This window comes from Aquarana catesbeiana, linkage group LG10 (genome assembly GCF_042186555.1).
Source record: "Aquarana catesbeiana isolate 2022-GZ linkage group LG10, ASM4218655v1, whole genome shotgun sequence".
Taxonomy (NCBI): domain Eukaryota; kingdom Metazoa; phylum Chordata; class Amphibia; order Anura; family Ranidae; genus Aquarana; species Aquarana catesbeiana.
The window spans coordinates 32,433,670-32,454,777 of record NC_133333.1 but is presented as its reverse complement, the minus strand read 5'-3'; the positions used below and the strand labels follow the sequence as shown (position 1 = coordinate 32,454,777).

Sequence of the window (21,108 nt, the reverse complement as noted above, 5' to 3'; positions counted from 1 at the left end):
AGAAAATAAATAAAAAAGTGCAGCGCTAAATAGGAATGGTGTTAAACCACATATAAATTACTAATATTTGAACTTTCCAAATATGTGCAAAATATACTTAACCACTTAAGGACCAGCCTTGTTTTGGATTTTAAGTGTTTACATGTTTAAAACAGGTTTTTTTGCTAGAAAATTACTTAGAAAAAAGCATGACAGGACCTCTTAAATATGAGATCTGGGGTCAAAAAGACCTCAGATCTCATATTTACACTAAAATGCAATTAAAAAAAAAAAAAAATCATTTAAAAAAATGACATTGAAAAAAATGTGCCTTTAAGACGTATGTGCGGAAGTGACATTTTGACGTCGCTTCCGCCCAGCAGTGTCATGAAGACGAGTGGGCGCCATCTTAGCCTCACTCGTCTCCAGGCACAGGAGGGAGACAGACGCGATCGCCTCCGCCGCTGCAGACGGCTCCGGTAAGCGGCGGAGGGCACCGGATCGCGGCGAATCCACCGCAGAGACCACTTTTATCTGAAAGCCGACCGCCACACGAAAACAGGGATACCGGGGTTATGGCAGCTAGTTGCTGCCATAACAACGATATCCGCCGCCAAACTTTAGACGTACATCGGCGTGCGGCGGTCGGCAAGTGGTTAAATATACACAAAAATTTAAAGTGCAAAATTATTGACATTGAGAGTCCTCACTGTAAAGAGTTAAGTTAAAAAATAGTCAAAAACAATAAGTGAAAAAAAAAAAAGTTTGTGACAGTTGATCCCGGTGAATAGATATCAACCTCCTAATATAAACGCAATGGTGCGTGAAGATAATGAGAAAAACCACCACCGATAAAACTGAGGTTTACCGGAACATATGGACTCAGTAAGGCATACGCCAAATGATTAGTCATTTGGATCCATCCTCCTCCTTACCTCTCCATGTCCTCATCGTCCATCACATCAGGGCTCTCCTCAGCACCAGATAGGCAGTATTGCAGGAGTCCCCACCATGCAGCCGCTCCTTGGTGTCTCAGCCTCCGGGAGGTCAGCTAGTATCCACTGCACCTCTCCCATGGCCATGATCTGCTCCGAGCATTGCCCCTCCCCCTCCGATGTTTCACAAGTCGCAGTGCTTTTACCAGAGGGACGGGCTGTACCAAAGTATTCCTGGGGCCGGGGGGAGCTGGAATAGGGTGCCGCAGAGAGGAATGCCCGAACACCTCACCGGAGGTGTAGGGGTCTGGGGGAGACGATAAGCTGCAGCACAGACCCTCGGGACGGCGGAGGAATAACTTTACACCCCCCTTAAATGTCACACAATTGACTGCCTGGCTGGGGGATTCCCCCCTTATCCTGGCGGCGTGCTGCGTGGCCACAGAGAGGGCTCGGAGTGCCAGCTGTGGCACGCGTGCCATAGGTTCTCCATTACTGTTCTAGTGTATTAAGTGTTCCTGTCTGCAAATATGGCTGCTATCCTTTTGTGAATCCTTGCTTGGGTGATCTTTTTTTTCATTACATTGAGGCAGAATGTGGGGTTTTTCCATGCCTTGTCTATATTTTTGGCTGCCATGATCCCTTTTTATTGGAATCTATTTACAAATCATTTCTCCGGATTTTGCACAGGTGTCTATGATTTAGATCATTGGTTGAGTAAACATTCCATAAACTGTCATTTCAACAATACCAAAAGGAAGAGGAACTGTTTGCACCTTGGCACAACCTGAGACATAATCAAATATAAATATCTATCCTGTCACCAAAACTCAACGCTAGTCTCAGATAGGTGACTACAAGACCTGACTAGCATACTCAACTATCAGCCTTCAAACCTGAACTGGGGCTTAACCATGAATAAAATCTTCGTCTTTTTGATCTTGAGCGGTTTGGTAATTACAGGTAAGAAATACTTGAAATTGAATGTTGTTGTTTATTTTGCACCAACATACTAAGCACAGTATCCTTTTAATTTAGTGCTTTACATGAAGCATTAAGTCCTCCACTTACTCATATGCTCTCTAAAGGCAGCCATATATAGTACATGTTGACCCCAACAATGAGCTTCTCTTATTTGCTCCTACATTGCCTGTTAAAGCAGAAATAAACTCCCTATATCTACATGAACTATTTTTAATCCTTATGCTGCTTAGACATGTGCATTCATTTTCGTCCAAATGCATTTTCGTCTGAATTTCGGGTATTTTCGTTATCGTTTTAACAAACGATAACGAACGTGCAGAATCCGAAGACCTAAAGATCCGAACAAATGATTTTTTTTTTCGTTTTCGTTGCGACAACAGTTCAATATAGATAGGAGATTCGACGTGACGCTGACAATAGTGATCTGTGTCCATCGAACCTGTGGTCGAATGTGCCTAACCTTAGCTCTATGAGTCCAAGATTATTCGACATAGAGAGAAAAGATTTGACATAGAGAGAAAAGATTCAACATTATAGAGACAATAGCAAAAAAGGTCGAATGTGCCTAACCTAACTCTATTAGTCCAAGATTATTCGATATAGAGAGAAAAGATTCGACATGAAGATTCGACGAAGCAGTCGCCGCGAGCGGACGTTTATGGTCAAATGCTCCGCCCATAGGCTGTAGAAGTATTCTAATGTTGGTTGACTAGTAATAATAATTAATAAATATAATTATTACTAGTGTCATACAACATTAGAATTCTACTATAGCTTGTCGGCGGAACATTCGTCCGGAAATGTACGATCGCGGCGTTGTACAGTTTAGCTGCTCCGTCGAATCTTCTTAGAACATTCGACAGACACCATAAGCCTTCAATGACAGATTCGACCTTAATTATTTCGCATTTTCGTACGGATGCCTTTTTTAACGAAACAAAATAAAAAAAAACGAATTTCAGGAGTAACTAAATAAATTTATTTTTCGTACGAAAACGAAATTCTGAAATGAAATATTTCAGTGTGCACATGTCTAAATTGCTGCTAGCATTAGTAAATAGATAGGAACTTCCTATTAACCGATTGCCGACCGCCGCATGTAGATATACGTCGACACAATGGCACGGAGCTCATGCCTGCTGCGAGCTCCGTGAGTGTGACGCGGGATCGTCTCACGGAGAGGAAGAACAGGGAAATGCTGATGTAAACAAGCATTTCCCCGTTCTGCCTAGTGACAGGACACTGATCACAGATCCCTGTAATCGGGAGCGGTGATCAGTGTCATGTCACACGTAGCCCATCCCCCCTACAGTTAGAATCACTCCCTAGGACACACTTAACCCCTACAGCACCACCTAGTGTTAACCCCTTCCCTGCCAGTCACATTGAGTCACATCACTGAGTTTTGCAGTTACCAAGAGACAGGGGTGGTTTGGCAGTGCCACATAGGGTTGCCACCTATCTGGCTACCATTATAAAGGGGAGGCAACACATTTACTATCAATGTAAATGAGTGCGCTATCCTAAGTGTTCTGCACTGACCATCAAAGTAGTTGGATGCACTACACAGACTCCAAGGGAACTTCACTGACTGTAACTGGGGACACTTCACTGGACCAGTGCAATTGGTTGTACTTAACTTACCATTAATATTACTGGGGGGACTACACTGACCCCCAATGTAATAGAGGCAATACACTAACTATTATTGGGGGCAGTACCCTGACCGTCAGTGGTACTAAACTGACCATCAATGTAACTGGAGCACTACAATGACCACCAATATTACAGGAACACTCCATTGACCACTTATAGAACTAGGGGCACTACACTGATTCCCGGTGTAATGGGGGAGCTTCACTGACTGTGACAGGGTATGCTTCACTGGATCAATGTAACAGACCACCAATGTGAATGTACCTGGGGGGGACCACACTGACCCTCAGTTTTTTAGTGGCAATACACTAACTGTAACTGGGGTCACTACACTGCTCTTCAATGTAATTGTGCATACTAAACCGACTACCAACATAATTGTTCCACTACACGGAAGAACAATATTACAGGGACACTGCATTGACCACCAATGTAACTGGGTGTACTTCACGGACCCCCAGTGTAATAGGGACACTTCACTGGACCAATGTAACTGGTGGTACTAAACTGACCATCAGCATAACTAGCGGTACTAAACCGTCCACCAATGTAACTGGGGGATTACAGTTACGCCCAATGTAATAGTGGCACTACACTAACTGTAACTGGGGGCATTACACTGACTGGGGGTACTAAACTGACCACCATTGTAACTGTGGCACTACACTGAACAATGATATTACAGGGACACTACATTAACCACCAATGCGGCTGGGGAAACTTGACTAAACATCAGTAAATTGGAAGCACCACACTGACCATTTGTTACAGATATACATAATGACATCTCTTTTCCTGCAAATAATTTCATATAATTACATTTTGTACTTTGCCATCTAGGTTATTAATCCCTGTGTCTTATCATTTCTTATTTCAGGCCAGCTGACCACCACATGCAATTGGTGCTGGACTATTGACTCAACCAAATGCTGTAATGAAAGAGAGCTTCAATGTGATGGATCAGGTTATATGACCATGTCAGAGTACACCGTTGTCGGTAAGTGAGATTGTGTTTTTCCATGCCATGGACTCCTCTTCCCTTGTTTAGGAGGTAAGATGTATTTAAAGGGAAATTTGGTCAATTTAATTCAAATTTCTAGAGATTATTTTCAAGTCTATAAATGTATAAATGCACATTGTATTTAGGCTGCATTCACATCTGAGTGTTTTCAGCTCGTAAAACGCTTGTAAAAATGCTCATTTAAAAAGTTCCAAAACGCCCAACAAGCAAAATCCCATTCATTTAAATAGCCCCTGTTCACATCTGAACGTTCTGTCGCCTGAAGCAAAATGCCTGAAGCTCAAAAAAGTACATGAGCTTCTTTTTAGGCAGATTACAGGCGTTTTATTGCTTTTTACATTTGGTGACCTCTGGACCTAAAAACGCTGTAAAAAACGCCTGAAAAAATGCCCTAAAAAACGCCTGAAGATGATACGCTCAGGTGTGAAAGCAGCTTTTAATTAATTTCATAACATCTTAATTTTAGAAAAAAAAAAAGTATTGCCAGGTGTTGCCAATGACACTGTGTTCACCAACGTTTTGTTGCCACCCATTAGGAGCTGCTTGTGGGTATATATGTATATACATGCACTATATTACTAAAAGTATTGGGACGCCTGCCTTTACACGCACATAAACTTTAATGGCATCCCAGTCTTAGTCCATAGGGTTCAATATTGAGTTGGCCCACTCTTTGCAGTTGTAGCACCCTCTTAGGTAGGTACTAGAGAGAGAGTATAGTTTTGGATCTCCCTGCCTACCAGGGAGGCTATTAGGTAAATGTAGGTGCTCTCTGTCTACCAGGGAGCAGTGATCCATTGATAGGGTCTGCTCTTTGTGCTCAGGTGCTGCTCATGTTGTCTGCCTGTTTTGCACTGGTCCAATAGGATGAGGCATATTGGATAGTGGGAGGACAAATGGGAGCATAGGCATAGTTATAGACCTGGCCATTGGCAGAAGCAGGTGCCTCAGGGCATGGTGGGTGACTGTATATGTCTAGGGCACATGTGCTCGGGGTCTTCAGCTTGAAAGCGGGGTCCCAGAGGGAGGGGGCTGCTGCCCCTCCTCTGTACAGGCAGCCATGCGGCCTCAGGTGGTTGACCTGAGGGCCAGAATTGAGGAAGCTGCAACCCAGATAAACTGCAGAGCTGACTAGGAAGGAGATGCATCTGGAAGGATCTGTTTCTGGCTACAATGGGTAGGGGCCTGTTCTGTGAGGGCCATCCCTTCAGGCTAGAGAAGTCAATGGACGGGTGTCAGCTAAAGGGGATACTAGTAAGTGTCCTGAAGAAAAGTGGTACATTAAGTCTGCTGCCAGAGCAAACAAAGGACTTATCTTCCCATACGTCCATAGTGTGGTATAGCAGCGAATCTGCTATTCAGATCAATTTATTGGCGTCAAGTGTGAGTTGTCCTCATCTGTGCATAGTTCAAGTTGGAGTATCCCACTAATCCCTGCTCCTATCCAAATTCTACCAATAAATACAAAAATAACCAACTACCCTAGACTGATTTTTGGATAATGAGCAGAAGAGTGTGCGGGTGTAATGTGAAAAACCCCCAGTGTCTGGCTGCAGGGAGGCCCAGGGAAGACTATACTCGGCAACCCCTATGGGGGCAGTGCTACAACGCTATGACAGCTTAAACTCTTCTGGGAAGGCTGTCCACAAGGTTTAGGAGTGTGTCTATGGGAATGTTTGACTATTCTTCCAGAAGCTCATTTGTGAGGTCAGGCACTGATGTGAACGAAAAGACCTGGCTCACAGTCTTCGCTCTAATTGATCCCAAAGGTGTTCTATTAAGTTGAGATTGGGACTCTGTGCAGGCAAGTCATGTTAGTCCACCCCAAAACTCGCTAATCCACACTATATTGCCAAACGTATTGGGTCACCCCTCCAAATCATGTGGTGGAGGGAGGATTATGGTGTGGGGTTATTTTTCAGGGGTTGGGCTTGGACCCTTAGTTGCAGTGAACAGAAATCTTAAGGCGTCAGCATACCAAGATATTTTGGCCATTTTCATGCTCCCAACTTTGTGGGAACAGTTTGGGGATGGCCCCTTCCTGTTCCAACATGACTGCGAACCAGTGCACAAAGCAAGGCCCATAAAGACATGGATGAGTGAGTTTGGGATGGAGGAACTTGACTGTCCTCAACCAAATAGAACATCTTTGTGACTTACGGGTCTTGAAAGGTGAACGCACAGAGAAGGTTTTATATCCACGTTTCAACAAGGCACAAGCTCGTCTTCCTCAGGACTGATAAAATCTTCACCTTGTGCGTTCACCTTTCAAGAACCGTGAGTGCCGCTCTCTCTTTTGAATCATATGTATTACAGTCTTTGCTGCGCATCCGGCCCATTTTTTATCTCTGACTTGTGTGCAGTGGCAACCATTGGATTCTATCTATCTATCTATCTATCTATCTATCTATCTATCTATCTATCTATCTATCTATCTATCTATCTATCTATCTATCTATCTATCTATCTAGAGAGAGATATCTATCTATCTATCTATCTATCTAGAGAGAGATATCTATCTATCTATCTATCTATCTAGAGAGAGATATCTATCTATCTATCTATCTATCTAGAGAGAGATATCTATCTATCTATCTATCTATCTAGAGAGAGATATCTATCTATCTATCTATCTATCTAGAGAGAGATATCTATCTATATATATTTATATATTTGTTTTTGGGTTTAAATACATTTGAATGTATATTTTCCTATTTTTTCCTCCATCAGGTGGTGAGAAGTATCGTACAATACAGAAAGGCTGTTCTGTGCCGCTATTATGTGGTAAATGTTTTTCTGTAACAACCAAAGATAACTTCCTTGTCCGAGTGGGCAGTAAATGTGGGGAAGGAGATGGCAGCAATGAAAATCTAAACTATGAAGGTGAGTTTATTCATCCAAATATTTTAAAATAAATAAAATGTTATAATATAATAGTTACTTTGTAACATACTTGCCCAAACCAAATATGCAGATAAAGTCAGAGGGATAGTCAAAATTCCTGAATGGAAATTTTTCTTTTTTATTGAAATGAGTGCCAGACCTAAAAACTGCTGTCGAGTTGTCACTTCATGAGCACAGTTCAGTACTGGCCCCAATATTGATCTGTGAAGTCCATTCAAGTTTTATCCTGTGCTGAGCCCTGATGAAGAGGATTTGTTGCCCCGAAATGTTTTGGGTGTTTTTATGACTTTTTTTTTTTACAAATGATTTAAACCAGAGTTCCCCTTATATCAGGCTTCCCATCTGTGTCCTCCCTTTAATCAAGCACCCCATCTGAGTTCTCCCTTACATCAGGCTATCCATCAGAGCCTCAATTTCATTCGTTTTACCATCTGATTCCTCCCGTAGATCAGGTCCCCTATCAGAGTCCCTCCTTGCATCAGGGCCCCCCTTAGAGTCTGCCGTTACCTTACATTTACAGTGTAGCTGGAGTAGCAGGGTGGGAGCTGGGAGGCAGAGCTGATCTGTCCTTGTGTGATTGCTGGGGCAAGCATGTGATCAGTTGTTAGGATGCCGGAAGTCTTAGCAACCAACAACGGGGAAAATGACAGTACAGTAGAGAGAACCTTGAGTGAACTTGACCTGAAGTGAGACCCATGTAAGAGCACAGTGGGCCCACATTGAAGGTGTACCACTGACCCTAACTGCTCCCTTACATCAGGCTCCCCATCTGAGTCTTCCCTTACACCAGGTTCCCCATCAGAGTTCTCCTTTACATCAGAGTCCCCATGAAAAGCTCTACTGACATCAGGCTCCCCATCCGAATCCTCCCTTACATCAGGCTCCCCATCCGAATCCTCCCTTACATCAGGCTCCCCATCCGAATCCTCCCTTACATCAGGCTCCCTTTTTACGAATCCTCCCTTACATCAGGCTCCCCATTGGAGTCTTCTCCTTACACCAGGGTTCCCCATGAGAGTCTCCCTTTACATCAGGGTCTCCATGAAAAGCTCTACTGAAATCAGGCTCCCCACCCGAATCCTCCCTCACATCAGGCTCCCCATCCGAATCCTCCCTCACATCAGGCTCCCCATCCAAATCCTCCCTCACATCAGGCTCCCTTTCTGAATCCTCCCTTACATCAGGCTCCCCATTGGAGTCTTCTCCTTACACCAGGGTCCCCATCAGAATCTCCCTTTACATCACGGTCCGCATAAAAAGCTCTACTGACATCAGGCTCCCCATCCGAATCCTCCCTTACATCAGGCTCCCCATCCGAATCCTCCCTTACATCAGGCTCCCCATCCGAATCCTCCCTTACATCAGGCTCCCCATCCGAATCCTCCCTTACATCAGGCTCCCCATCCGAATCCTTCCTTACATCAGGCTCCCCATCCGAATCCTTCCTTACATCAGGCTCCCCATCCGAATCCTTCCTTACATCAGGCTCTCCTTTGGAGTCTTCTCCTTACACCAGGGTTCCCCATCAGAGTCTCCCTTTACATCAGGGTCCCTATCAGAGCCCTATGTAGATCAGGCTCCCCATCTAAGTCCTCTCTTACATCAGGCTCACCATTAGAGCCCACCCTTGCCTTACACATATAGCGTAGATGAAGCAGCAGGATGGGAGCTGGGAGGCTGAACAGATCTGTCCTTCTGTAATTGCTGAAAAAAGCACATGATCGTTTAGATAGATAGATAAAAACAATGAGGCCTGGTGCAAAACCAAAAATTAAATTATATCTATCTCTAATATTTAATATCATGTGCCAAGTAGGAATTGTACTCTATTTACCTCCTATAGGTTTACTCTACCAGTATTGGTCAAGGTATGTCTCTAACAAGTATACAATTCATTTGATGACACAATGGTCCAAATCTGCCTAAAATTAGTTAACGGATGCAAATACAAACATGACACAAATACATTTTTATTTCAGATAATATTGAATTAAGATTAGGTATTTCTTTGTTTGTTTTTTGCTTAGGGTGTTTCCAGCACAGTAACCTGCAAAGCAAGGTTTGTGGTGGCCCTAAAGATTTTTAAAAAGGTCAAACAGACCATACCTCTGGCCTAAATCATGAAGCAAACCATAACTCCCCCCCCCTTTCCTCATTTCACCCCTAGCACAGCTCTAGTATTTAACCCCTAAAAGGAATTGTTAAACACTTAGGGAATCTATTTATAAAAGTTTCACTGTGTACATTTGCACAGCTGTTGTGAATAAGCCTTATAATGTGTCTAATATCTGTATTTCCAATGATCACCAGCTCCATCTATTGACAAAACTGCAATAATTTCCAGATTGTGGTATTTCGGGAAAAGACTGCATTATGGCCACTAGATGGAGCCAATGATCATAGAAAAAAAAAAGCTTTATGAGACATTACAGGGATTATTTGTGTTGGGTGTTGAATGCTGCCACAATTGAAATTTTTATAAATAGACCCCTAAGAATGTATTTAAAGCCATTTTTAGATTAAACTTTAGTTAAACTTTTTACCATTTAACTTTTATTAATTTCAACATTTATTCTGGTGACCATTAAACAAATTGGAAAAGTTTCCCCGTGGGGTTTTGTTTTGCAGCCAAAAATTCAAAATTAAGTAGAAAAAAAAATGTTTTTTATTGAGAAAAATCGTTAACATACAATAGTATAAATTATTTTAAATCATGAGCTCTGCGAATGAGGCCATTGCACATACATCATGATAATACAGCCATGAGTATACATGAAAAACATAGCATGATATAGGTATATATAATCATACTGAAAAACCCAGACGCGTTTCGACTATTGACAGTAGAGGTCTTCTTCTGGGGGAAAGAAGTACAAGAACTCTACAGAAAAAAAATATATTGTGAAAATACATACATTTAAACAACAATATATGTTAATATTGACACATAAATTACAATTCTACAATCATATTTACCACTAATGGCTGTAAAGGTAGCCTCCAAAATACTGTGCTTAGAGATTACTCAAAGAGCCAGGCGAAGTGGCAAGAACTCACGGCCCACCGCACAAATGGAGGGGTAGAACTGTATCAATATGACATTTCTACAATTTTTTTTTCGCACAAATAGAGCTTTCTTTTGGTGGTATTTACTCACCGCTGTTTTTTTTTTTTTTAAATAAACAAAAAAAAGCCAAAGAATTTGAAAAAAAAAAAAAAAAAGTGTTTTTCTTTGTTTCTGTTATAACATTTTGCAAATAAATAACCTCTCTTTATACATTTAGGCCAAATTGTATTCTGCTTCATTTCATTGGTGAAAATTACCCAGATCAGTGTATATTATTTAGTCTGTAGGAAAGTTATAGAGTCCACAAACTATGGTATGTATCTGAAAATTGATCAATCCTGATTTACTGACGGTGACGATCTAATTTCCCTCAAATTACCTTTTTGGAAAGTAGACAGTCTGAGGTATTTAGTAAGAGTCATGAAGCGTTTTTTTAAATTGTAATTTTTTGGAAAATGAAGAAGAAAAAATTTTCTTTCACGTTTATTTTTTCTACATATTGTCATGAGTGCAGTGCAGTGTCACCATATAACTGGTGTGGTGATGATCAGGGACCCTGACTGGTGACAGTATGTAAAAAAAAAAGAAAATAAATAATATTTTTTAAATTTTTTAAATTTTTTTTTCTTTTATTCTTTCTCATTTTTTTTTTTTTTTTTACCATAGTAACACTGTACCACTCTGGGGAGTTGTTCAAGATTTTTTTTTCTTTTGCCGCGTACACACGGTCGGACTTTTCAACCGGACTGATCTGACGGACGCCAACGGACCAAATCCGGCGAACAATCCGATAGTGTGTGGGCTTCACCGGACGGACTTTAGATTTGGAACATGCTTCAAATCTTTATGTCGTATGCTAGTCCGACGGACAAAAACCGACGCTAGAGCAGCTATTGGCTACTGGCTATCAACTTCCTTATTTTAGTCCGGTGTACGTCATCACGTACGAATCCGTCAGACTTTGGTGTGATCGTGTGTAGGCAAGTCCGTTTGTTAGAAAGTCTGTCGGAAGTCCGTCAAAAGTCCGTCGAAAGTCTGTCGGACCAGTCCGGTCGAAAAGTCCGACCGTGTGTACGCGGCATTACATGCTATATTTGCTTATAGCAGTGAATTTCGCTGCTATAAGCAAGTCCTTTTACTGAATGAGAGTGTTTAGATACTGTCTATTGTTGTGATTAGCTGTGATTAGCCAGAGCTAATCACATGGTACAAATGGGCTGTGATTGGCCCCGTCTGTATCATGTGATCACTGTGACCAATTACAGCTAGCAACACAATTTTATACAATGTTGTTGATGTTGGACGAGAAGGCCTGCTTCGCAGTCTCCGCTCTAATTTATCCTAAAGGTGTTCTATCAGGTTGAGGTCAGGACTCTGTGCAGTCCAGTCAAGTTCCTCCACACCAAACTCGCTCATCTATGTCTTTATGGACCTTGCTTTGTGCACTGGTGCGCAGTCATGTTGGAACAGGAAGGGACCATCCCCAAACTGTTCCCACAAAGTTGGGAGCATGAAATTGTCCAAAATGTCTTGGTATGCTGACGCCTTAAGAGTTCCCTTCACTGGAACTAAGGGACCAAGCCCAACCCCTGAAAAAACAACCCCACACCATAATCCCCCCTCCACCAAATGATTTGGACCAGTGCACGAAGCAAGGTCCATAAAGACATGGATGAGCGAGTTTGGGGTGGAGGAACTTGACTGGCTTGCACAGAGTCCTGACTGCCACCTGATAGACCACGTTTAGGATTAATTAGAGTGGAAACTGCGAACCAGGTCTTCTTGTCCAACATCAGTGCCTGACCTCCCAAATGCGTTTCTGGAAGAACGGTCAAACATTCCCATAGACACACTCCTAAACCTTGTGGACGGCCTTCCCAGAAGAGTTGAAGCTGTTATAGCTGCAAAGGGTGGGCCAACTCAATATTGAGCCCTACGGACTAAGACTAGAATGCCATTAAAGTTTATGTGCGTGTAAAGGGAGGTGTCCCAATACTTTTGGTAATATAGTGTATATCGTTCCGCTTGCATGAATATTTCTGACCTCCGTGCAACAAATGTTTTATAAATAGGCCCTTTTTTATGAATAGCGTATTTATTATTCTTCCATTTTTTCCCTCTAGACATTTGTACAGCTCAGTTGCAACCAAACAACTATCAGTGTCCAAGCTGTTTCAGCATTGGTTCCCCTACAGGTTGCGAGAGCACAGGATATGTGGACTGCCTTGGACTGGAAAAGGAATGTTTTAATTATGGTGCATTTGTTATGCTGTCTGGTAAGTATCTATTCCTATCAATGCACTTTTAGAAGTTGATTTGATCATTTACTGAGTAAATGCCTTTTTCTTTCTCGTACATCACGGGACACAAAGCAGCCATATACATTACTACCTGGGTTATGCGCCACCTAAAGGTGAATGGACACTGGTAGAATAACCAAAAACAGGAAGCGATCCCCTATATAACCCCTCACATACAGAAAGTACTCTAGTTTTTTCGCCCGTGTCTAAAATGGTGGATGGTCACTTTTGAGCTCTCTGTGAGCTTCCATGCTGTAATCCCACACAGGTTCTTAAGAATCATAGGACAGCATTTCTAGATCGGATCCATTTCAAAAAAGCTACTATGCTAAGATAAATGGTACTGAGCCTTGTAAAGAAGAGTAAGGATCAACAACAAGGTTTTGCCTGTAATGCAACCATTCGGGTGCTGGACCCTGCATAGGGGAATCCTGGACACCCCAGCACTAAGGCATTCCTGCTGGGTGCTGTATAGGTCCAAGGGAGTCAACCCTCATTCTAACAGGGTACCCAGTCCTTGAAGGTCTGTGGTGACAGAACCCACCGCGATGGGTGAAGGCTGGACCTGTGGCTTAGGCTATTTTCCTGCAGTGGGAGTGGTAAGTGGCCCTGTGAAAAACCAGGGTCCAATTATTATCTATTTTCCCCTGCAACAATGTTGCTGGCTGGCGGAGGGGACACAGAGCCGTCTGTTCTGGGTGACATGTGAGTCTTATGGGTGACGACAGATACAACCTAATTATGTTGCAGTAGCTGGAAGAACAGTTCATTGTGTAAGATTCTTCCAAGGGGGAATTATGGTACTGAGGAACTTGTGTATTGTGTCACAAAGCCAGTTACCACTACTTCAACAAGCTATGTCTTCCAAAGAAGCGTTCTGGGGGGAGCGCTGCAGCAAAAGGGCACATGTGTTCCATCAGTGGCCCCTGTAGAGGCTAAATGGAACTCTGCTGCAATAACCTCTCCTGAAAGACCGGATGTCACCAGGCAATCTGAGCCGCTGTGTTTATCCGGCATTGTGGCTACTACCAGTACTACTACCTCAGAGTTTATTGCTAAAGAGGACCTGGCATTAGCTTTGGCTGGTTTAGAGGGCAAAATTGCTGGAATGATCGCTTCTGTCACACAAAGTGGCAGGAAGCATGACAGGTCCCCTTCCCCTATTCCTCCTATATTGGAGCACGACTGGGTTGATGATGTAGAAGAGATAATGGCCAGTCAGGCAATTGATATCCAAGTAGAAGAATCTCCCTCAAGCGATTCAGAGCCTGAATAGGCTCAGATTATATCAGCCTCTCAATCACAAAAGCTTCCTATCCATTCTCTGCACAGATGGTCCATACAGCTTTTAAGTTACCTCCAGTAGAGGTCCCTGAAACACCTTGTTCCTCCCTGGGTTCCTTGGAACCACAGCAGGGTACACAGGTATTTCCCTTTCACCCACTCTTGAAGCAGGTAATATATTCCGACTGGGAGAACCCAGGCAGGATATTTGTGCCTCCGAGGAGGTTTTCTCTGTTATATCCTATGGAGGAAAGCTTTAGTAAGAAGTAGAGCATACTGGTTGTGGATGCAGCAGGTTTCCTCCCTTCACAAGACCTTAACTTGTCCAGTGGATAATACACAGGTCTTTAAGGATCCTGCAGATAAGAACCTGAAAGCCTTGTTAAAGGCATCCTTTGCCCTGGCAGGTTCCACTGTTAAGCCCACAGTAGCAGAAATTGGGGTCTGTCAAGCCTTAAAGGATCAGGCTAGACTGCCCAATAGACTGAAGGATTCTGTTCAGGATAGAGAAGATCTGCCTCAGGCTCTTTGCTTTGCTATAGATGCCCTTAAATACTCCATGCAGCAGATCTCCCGCATGGCTCTTTTGTGTGTGCACATGCACAGAATTCTATGGCTAAAAAGCTGGTCAGCAGAGCTCCCTTGTAAGAGGAGCTGGTTTTCCTTTTCATGGAGAACGTACGTTTGGGGATGATCTTGATAAATACATCCAAAAGATATCCGGAGGAAAGAGTTCCCTTCTTCCTGTGAAAAAGATAGCTACATGGCCCATTTTGTTAAGGTACCACGCGCTAATTCCTCAGGTTTTTCAGGCCCTAGGCAGTTCCGACGGGAAAAAAGTTAAACAGCAGGGCATGGGCCAAAAGAGGCTGTGGGTCCAAAAGACCGCTAATACTGGCACCAAACCTTCTTTGTGAAGGGACGCCCCCACTCCTACGGGTGGGGGGAAGGTTGCTGCAGTTTTCGGGATTGTGGGGAAGGCTAATTCAGGACAGGTGGGTCATCTCCACAGTGTCTCAAAGGTACTAGCTGGAATTATGCTCTTTCCCCTCCTCAAAGATTTGTGAGGTCCAGCGTTCCCATGGACCTTTGAAGAAAGGGCCTATTACTCCAAGCACTGGACAATTTAAGGCGGCAGGGGGTGATCATGGAGGTCCCAGTTCCCGAAAGGGGAACAGGGTTTTATTCAAATCTGTACACTGTTCCAAAGCCAAATGGCGACATAAGACCAATTCTGGATCTAAGAGCATTGAACCGTTATCTCTCAGTGCGGCCCTTTCGGATGGAATCAATCCGCACTGTCGTGACCTCTCTCCAAGAAGGAAATTTTCTGGCATCCATAAATATCAGGGATGCATACTTGCACGTGCCAATTTTTCAACCTCATCAAAGGCTTTTGCGCTTTGTCATAGATAGAGAAACAACATTTTCAGCTTGTGACTCTGCCCTGTGAAGACCCGGGGTGCTCACAACCGCACCCCGGGTCTTCACAAAGATCCTAGCACCCGTACTGTGTCTTCTAAGATCTTGAGGGATCTTGATTTCAGACTACTTAGATGATCTCCTACTCAAGGATCAATCACTGCATGTTTTGATAAGGAACGTGACCTTTACGGTCCAATTCCTGGAACATCTCGGATGGATCATAAATTCAGAGAAATCAGCCCTAAAACCGGTTCAAAGTCTGGAATACTTAGGCCTTATCATGGACACAGTCCAGGCAAGAGTGTTCTTGCCTCCAAAAAGGGTCGATGCCCTAAAGGATCAGGTTCGGCAGGTAAGCTGAAAGAGACGCCCGTCTGGCTGACCCTGTATGAATCTTCTGGGAAGGATGGTTTCCTCATTTGAGGCAATTTTGTATGCCCAGTTCCATTCCAGGGCATTACAGCAGAACATTCTGTCTGCATGGAGCAGGAAGATGCAGGCTTTGGATTCCTGCGTGATCATAACCCCCAAGCCTCGAAGAAGTCTCACCTGGTGGTTAGTAGACCAGAATCTGGTACAGTGAAGGTCTTTTCTTCCACTGTCGTGGAAGGTAGTGACTACAGACTGCGCCCCAGTCCCAGGCTGGGGCACAGTAATGGAAAGTTCCACAGTCCAGGGGAAATGGACTCTGAAGGAACAGGTATTGCCCATCAATGTGCTAGAGCTGCAGGCAATACGCCTCGCACTGAATTATTGGACATCAAATTTACAGGGTCACCCGGTAAGGGTGCAAACTGACAATGCCATGGCTGTGGCCTATTTCAACCATCAGGGTGGCCCACATGGAGTTCATGTGTTATCCTGGGCAGAAAGGCATGTGCCATTGCTGTCTGCCGTCCACATTCCAGAGGTAGATAACTGGAAGGAGGACTATCTCAGCTGCCAACAGATACATCCAGGAGAACGGTCCCTGCACCCACAGGTGTTTATGCAGATTTGCCAGCGGTGGGGTACACCGGATGTAGACCTGCTGGCATCCATGTTCAACTGCAAGATTCAGCAGTTTGTATCCAGAGCAAGAGATCAACTTGCAATCTGGATAGATGCTCTGGTAATTCCCTGGACTCAATTCTCTTTGATTTATGCATTCCCCCCGCTTTCCTCTTCTGCCATAACTCTTGCGCAGGATCCGAGAGGACATGACATCAGTCATTCTGGTAGCTCCGGCTTGGACCAGGAGGGCCTGGTATTTAGAGGTAGTGAGATTAGCAGTAGGCAAGCCTTGGACGCTTCGCCTTGATCTACTGTCACAGGGGCCTATATTCCACCCGAATTTACGCTCGCTCAATTTGGCTATTGAAGCCAGGTTGCTAGGAGATCTTGGTATCTCAGGACTAATAGTAACTACGTTGCTGAATGCCAGAAAGGCGGTCACCAGGAAGGTTTATCACAGGGTTTGGAAGGCTTACTTGAGTGGTGTATGGCCAGAAATTGGCATCCTCACAGATATTTGGTAGAGAGAATTCTCTCTTTTCTTAAGTCAAGCTTAGATAAAAGATAAGCCTTGACAACAATTAAAGGGCAGATCTCAGCCTTATCGGTATACTTCCAGAAGCCTTTGGCTTCACATTCCCTGGTCCGGACTTTTCTTCAGGGAGTGATTCACTTATTGCCTCCTGTTAAATCACCTCTTTGCCCTTGGGATTTGAATTTGCTTTTGTTGGTGCTACAGGAGCAGCCTTTCACCAACCAATCAACAAAGTTCCGTTAGTTCTTTGACACAGAAGTTGGCTTTTCTTTTTGCAATTACTTCGGCCATGAATTGGCGGCCCTTTCCTGTAAGGAGCTGTATTCGATTTTGCACCATGATAGAGTGGTGCTACGTCCTGTTCCATCCTTTTTGCCTAAGGTAGTTTCTGAATTTAATTTAAATCAGGTCATTGTTCTACCTTCTTTTTTCTCACAGCTGGTTCACAGCGGGCGCTCAGTGTCTACCTGGAAAGGTCTGCAAGCACCAGAAGTTCTGATGCGATTTTTGTTTTGGCGGAAGGCCCCAAGAAGGGTCTAAGATGTCCATTTCACTTTGGATTCACCAGTTTATCACTCTGGCCTATGGCCTGAAAGGTAAAACTCCTCCCTTTGGGGTTAGAGCTCATTCTACCAGGGGTGTTGGAACTTCCTGGGCTTTTCGCCATCAGGCGTCAGTGGCACAGATTTGCAAGGCCGCTACTTGGTCTTCGGTACATACATTCAAAAGATTTTATCAGGTGGATGTTAAGGCAGCAGAGGACTTGACTTTTGGCCATAGTGTCTTCATACTTATAAAATGGAAATTCAGTCAGCGCAAATGCAATACCCTAACTAGAAATACAAGCAGCTGAACACTAAAGGTAAACATATAAAATCTTTAAAAGTACTATACAAATAACAGTGCAGCGCTATGGATAAAATCAGCAGACTAACACATTGCTCATGGCATAAATAATTAAAGTCCCCTTAAATGTAGATGATAAGAAAAAAAGAGTAAACAGAAAGTAGTCTCCTCTACGGTAGTGAGGGTGCTCTCAAATATTCATAAGGATCCGCAGATCCATGATTCCACCACCAGTAAGCCACCTTAATCAATGGACCCCTGAACTAACAGATGGGTCAGACAAGGCTTTCACCACTCACAGCGGTCATGGATGGAGGCTTGAGTAGGTTGATCAATAAGGTAAGTTGTCACATCACTTTGAAGAACCGTACTCTGTTGCTCAGAAATGTAGGAGCGAAGCATTGCTGATGCTGAATATTTGGGACCAGGTTACAGGAAAGAATAACCTAAAGTACACTTTCACAGATCTTCTGGAATGAAAGCAGCCCTGAGTGCAGGAGTCAGCTGTTGCAAAACTACAAGTCCCATCAAAAGGTGCAATTGCTTCTCTTCTGGCGAGCCAGGCTGTGAGAAAAAAGAATGTAGAACAATGACCTGATTTAAATTAAATTCAGAAACTACCTTAGGCAAAATGGACGGAACAGGACGTAGCACCACTCTATCATGGTGCAAAATCGAATACAGCTCCTTACAGGAAAGGGCCGCCAATTCGGGGCTGCTTTCATTCAACAGAGTACAGTTCTTCAAAGTGATGTGACAACTTACCTTATCGATCTACCTACTCAAGCCTCCATCCATGAACACTGTGAGTGGTGAAAGCCTTGTCTGACCCATCTGTTAGTTCAGGGGTCCATTGTTTGAGGTGAGCGGTTTGGCTTACTGGTGGTGGAATCACGGATCTGCGTTGCACCTTATGAATATTTGAGAGCACCCTCACTACTGTAGAGGAGACTACTTTCTGTTTACTCTTTTTTTCTTATCATCCACATTTAAGGGGACTTTCTTCATACTTACCTGTAAAATCCATTTCTTTGAGTACATCACGGGACACAGAGGCCCCTCCCCTCTTTTTTTGGGAGTTAATTGCTTGTTACAAAACTGAAGTACTTCCTGTATGTGAGGGGTTATATAGAGGATCACTTCCTGTTTTTGGTTATTCTACCAGTGTCCATTCACCTATAGGTGGCGCATAACCCAGGTAGTAATGTATATGGCTGCTTTGTGTCCCGTGATGTAGGGACTAGAGTTGTGTCTCCCTACAATATGTACATCAATAGAAACACACTAGGATGGCAAGGCACTCCCCTACTCCTCCCTCCCCCTCTCCCCTCCCTTCTCTATACAAAAAGAGTGGTTCTAGACTGCACTGTCCATTTTTAATTCTAGCCAGTCAAGACTGTAAGGTAAAGTGGTTGTAAAGGCTCAAGGTTTTTTACTTTCATTCATTCTATACATGAAGGTAAAATATCCTTCTGCGTGCAGCAGCCCCCCTCAGCCCCTCAATGCCTACCTGAGCCCCATCTCGATCCAGCAATTTTGCACGAGAGCCTCACTTATACCGGCTCTTACCCTCCTCATTGGCTGAGACAGTAGTGGGAGCCATTGGCTTCCGCTACTGTCAATCACAGCCAGTGAGCCAATGAGGAGAGAGTGGAGGTGGGGCTAAGCAGCAGGTTTGTGTGAATGGACACACAGAGCAGCGGCTCAGGAGTGAGCCTGCTCGGGTGCCCCCACAGCAAGTTGCTTGCTGATTTCTGAACTGTAGAGAGCCTTCTGACTCTTTACATCCTCTGCACTTTTTACTAGTTTTCTTTCTGAATTTAATGACATATGTCCAAAGATTGACAAAAGAGGCAAAGAAAACAGGGTTACAAGTTATAACAAATTATAAATGATAAAAAATATAGTAAGCATTTTTTTTAATGTATGTTATAAAAAAGATTGCTATTTGAGTAGCATTATGCGTAGGCAAATAATATTATTATTACTTTAGGTATTACGTTTTTTTGTTTTTTTTGTGTTATTTTAATATTTGAGATTTGATTTGCAGATGGAAAAACAATGAATGTGTCACTTAAAGGATGCATGACCACCGGTGGTTGTGACATTGGATATGCAGGTGTACCTGGAAACAAGGAACTGCAGAGAGATCATATGATTTGTACACCTGCAATAAATAAAGAACAGAATGTATAACATCACTATGCAAGAAATGCACATCAGACCCTGCATCATTGTTAATGCAAGGAAACTTGTATAAGAGATGTATAAAAAATAAGCTTTGCCATAAAATCTCTGTCAATTAAATCTGGCCATCGTTAAAAAGTAATCAATGTGCTTAATAATGCCTAATAAAATCTTGGACTCCTGAAAGTGTCACTTTTTTTTTCTCGTTTATGCTCAATATTGCATATGGAGTACATACTTACTGTAAGATGACTTATTGTACAGTAAGTGCGCCTCAGTGAAGGCATAAAAACTCAAACCTTAGCCTACAGGCTCACTGTTCCAGCGGAGATCGAATCTATAAACATGGAGAATGCAGTACTCTCAACCCAACCAGAGTGTTATAGGGCGTACACACGGTCGGACTTTGTTCGGACATTCCGACAACAAAATCCTAGGATTTTTCCGACGGATGTTGGCTCAAACTTGTCTTCCATACACACGGTCACACAAAGTTGTCGGAAAATCCGATTGTTTTAAACGCGGTGACGTAAAACATGTACGTCGGGACTATAAACGGGGCAGTGGCCAATAGCTTTCATCTCTTTATTTATTCTGAGCATGCGTGGCACTTTGTCCGTCGGATTTGTGTACACACGATCGGAATTTCCGACAACGGATTTTGTTGTCAGAAAATTTTATCTCCTGCTCTCCAACTTTGTGTGTCGGAAAAACCGATGGAAAATGTCCGATGGAGCCCACACACGGTCGGAATTTCCGACAACACGCTCTGATCGGACATTTTCCATCGGAAAATCCGACCGTGTGTACGGGGCATAAGTGTGGATGCTAGATGGCCTCGGCCAGTGTTGCTCCACAAACCATGCCCACTGATGCATTTTCTGCTGCCCACTGGGGCTTAGTCATAGAGCGAAATTAATCAGTGGGCGTGGTTTGTGATGGTGAAAGTCATTGGGCGCCAGACACTTCTTGGATGTAAAAGAGATTTTATT

General features: G+C 43.4%; 1 protein-coding gene across 1 annotated transcript; it reads left to right on the top strand.

Moving 5' to 3' along the window:
• Positions 1-1,714: 1,714 nt before the first annotated feature.
• Positions 1,715-20,279, top strand: LOC141110010 (uncharacterized). Its single transcript, XM_073601259.1, has 5 exons — positions 1,715-1,877; positions 4,432-4,551; positions 7,306-7,458; positions 12,670-12,822; positions 19,980-20,279. The coding sequence occupies exons 1-5, from the start codon at positions 1,829-1,831 to the stop codon at positions 20,123-20,125; spliced, it is 621 nt and encodes a 206-aa protein (XP_073457360.1). The 5' UTR covers positions 1,715-1,828; the 3' UTR covers positions 20,126-20,279.
• Positions 20,280-21,108: the final 829 nt, after the last annotated feature.

Excerpts from the sequence above, each read along its gene's own strand:
- LOC141110010 (XM_073601259.1), top strand. The coding sequence starts at position 1,829 with ATGAATAAAATCTTCGTCTTTTTGATCTTGAGCGGTTTGGTAATTACA. Across the intron at positions 4,552-7,305 it reads GTCAGAGTACACCGTTGTCG|GTGGTGAGAAGTATCGTACA; the intron begins GTAAGTGAGATT and ends TTCCTCCATCAG. Across the intron at positions 7,459-12,669 it reads TGAAAATCTAAACTATGAAG|ACATTTGTACAGCTCAGTTG; the intron begins GTGAGTTTATTC and ends TTTTCCCTCTAG.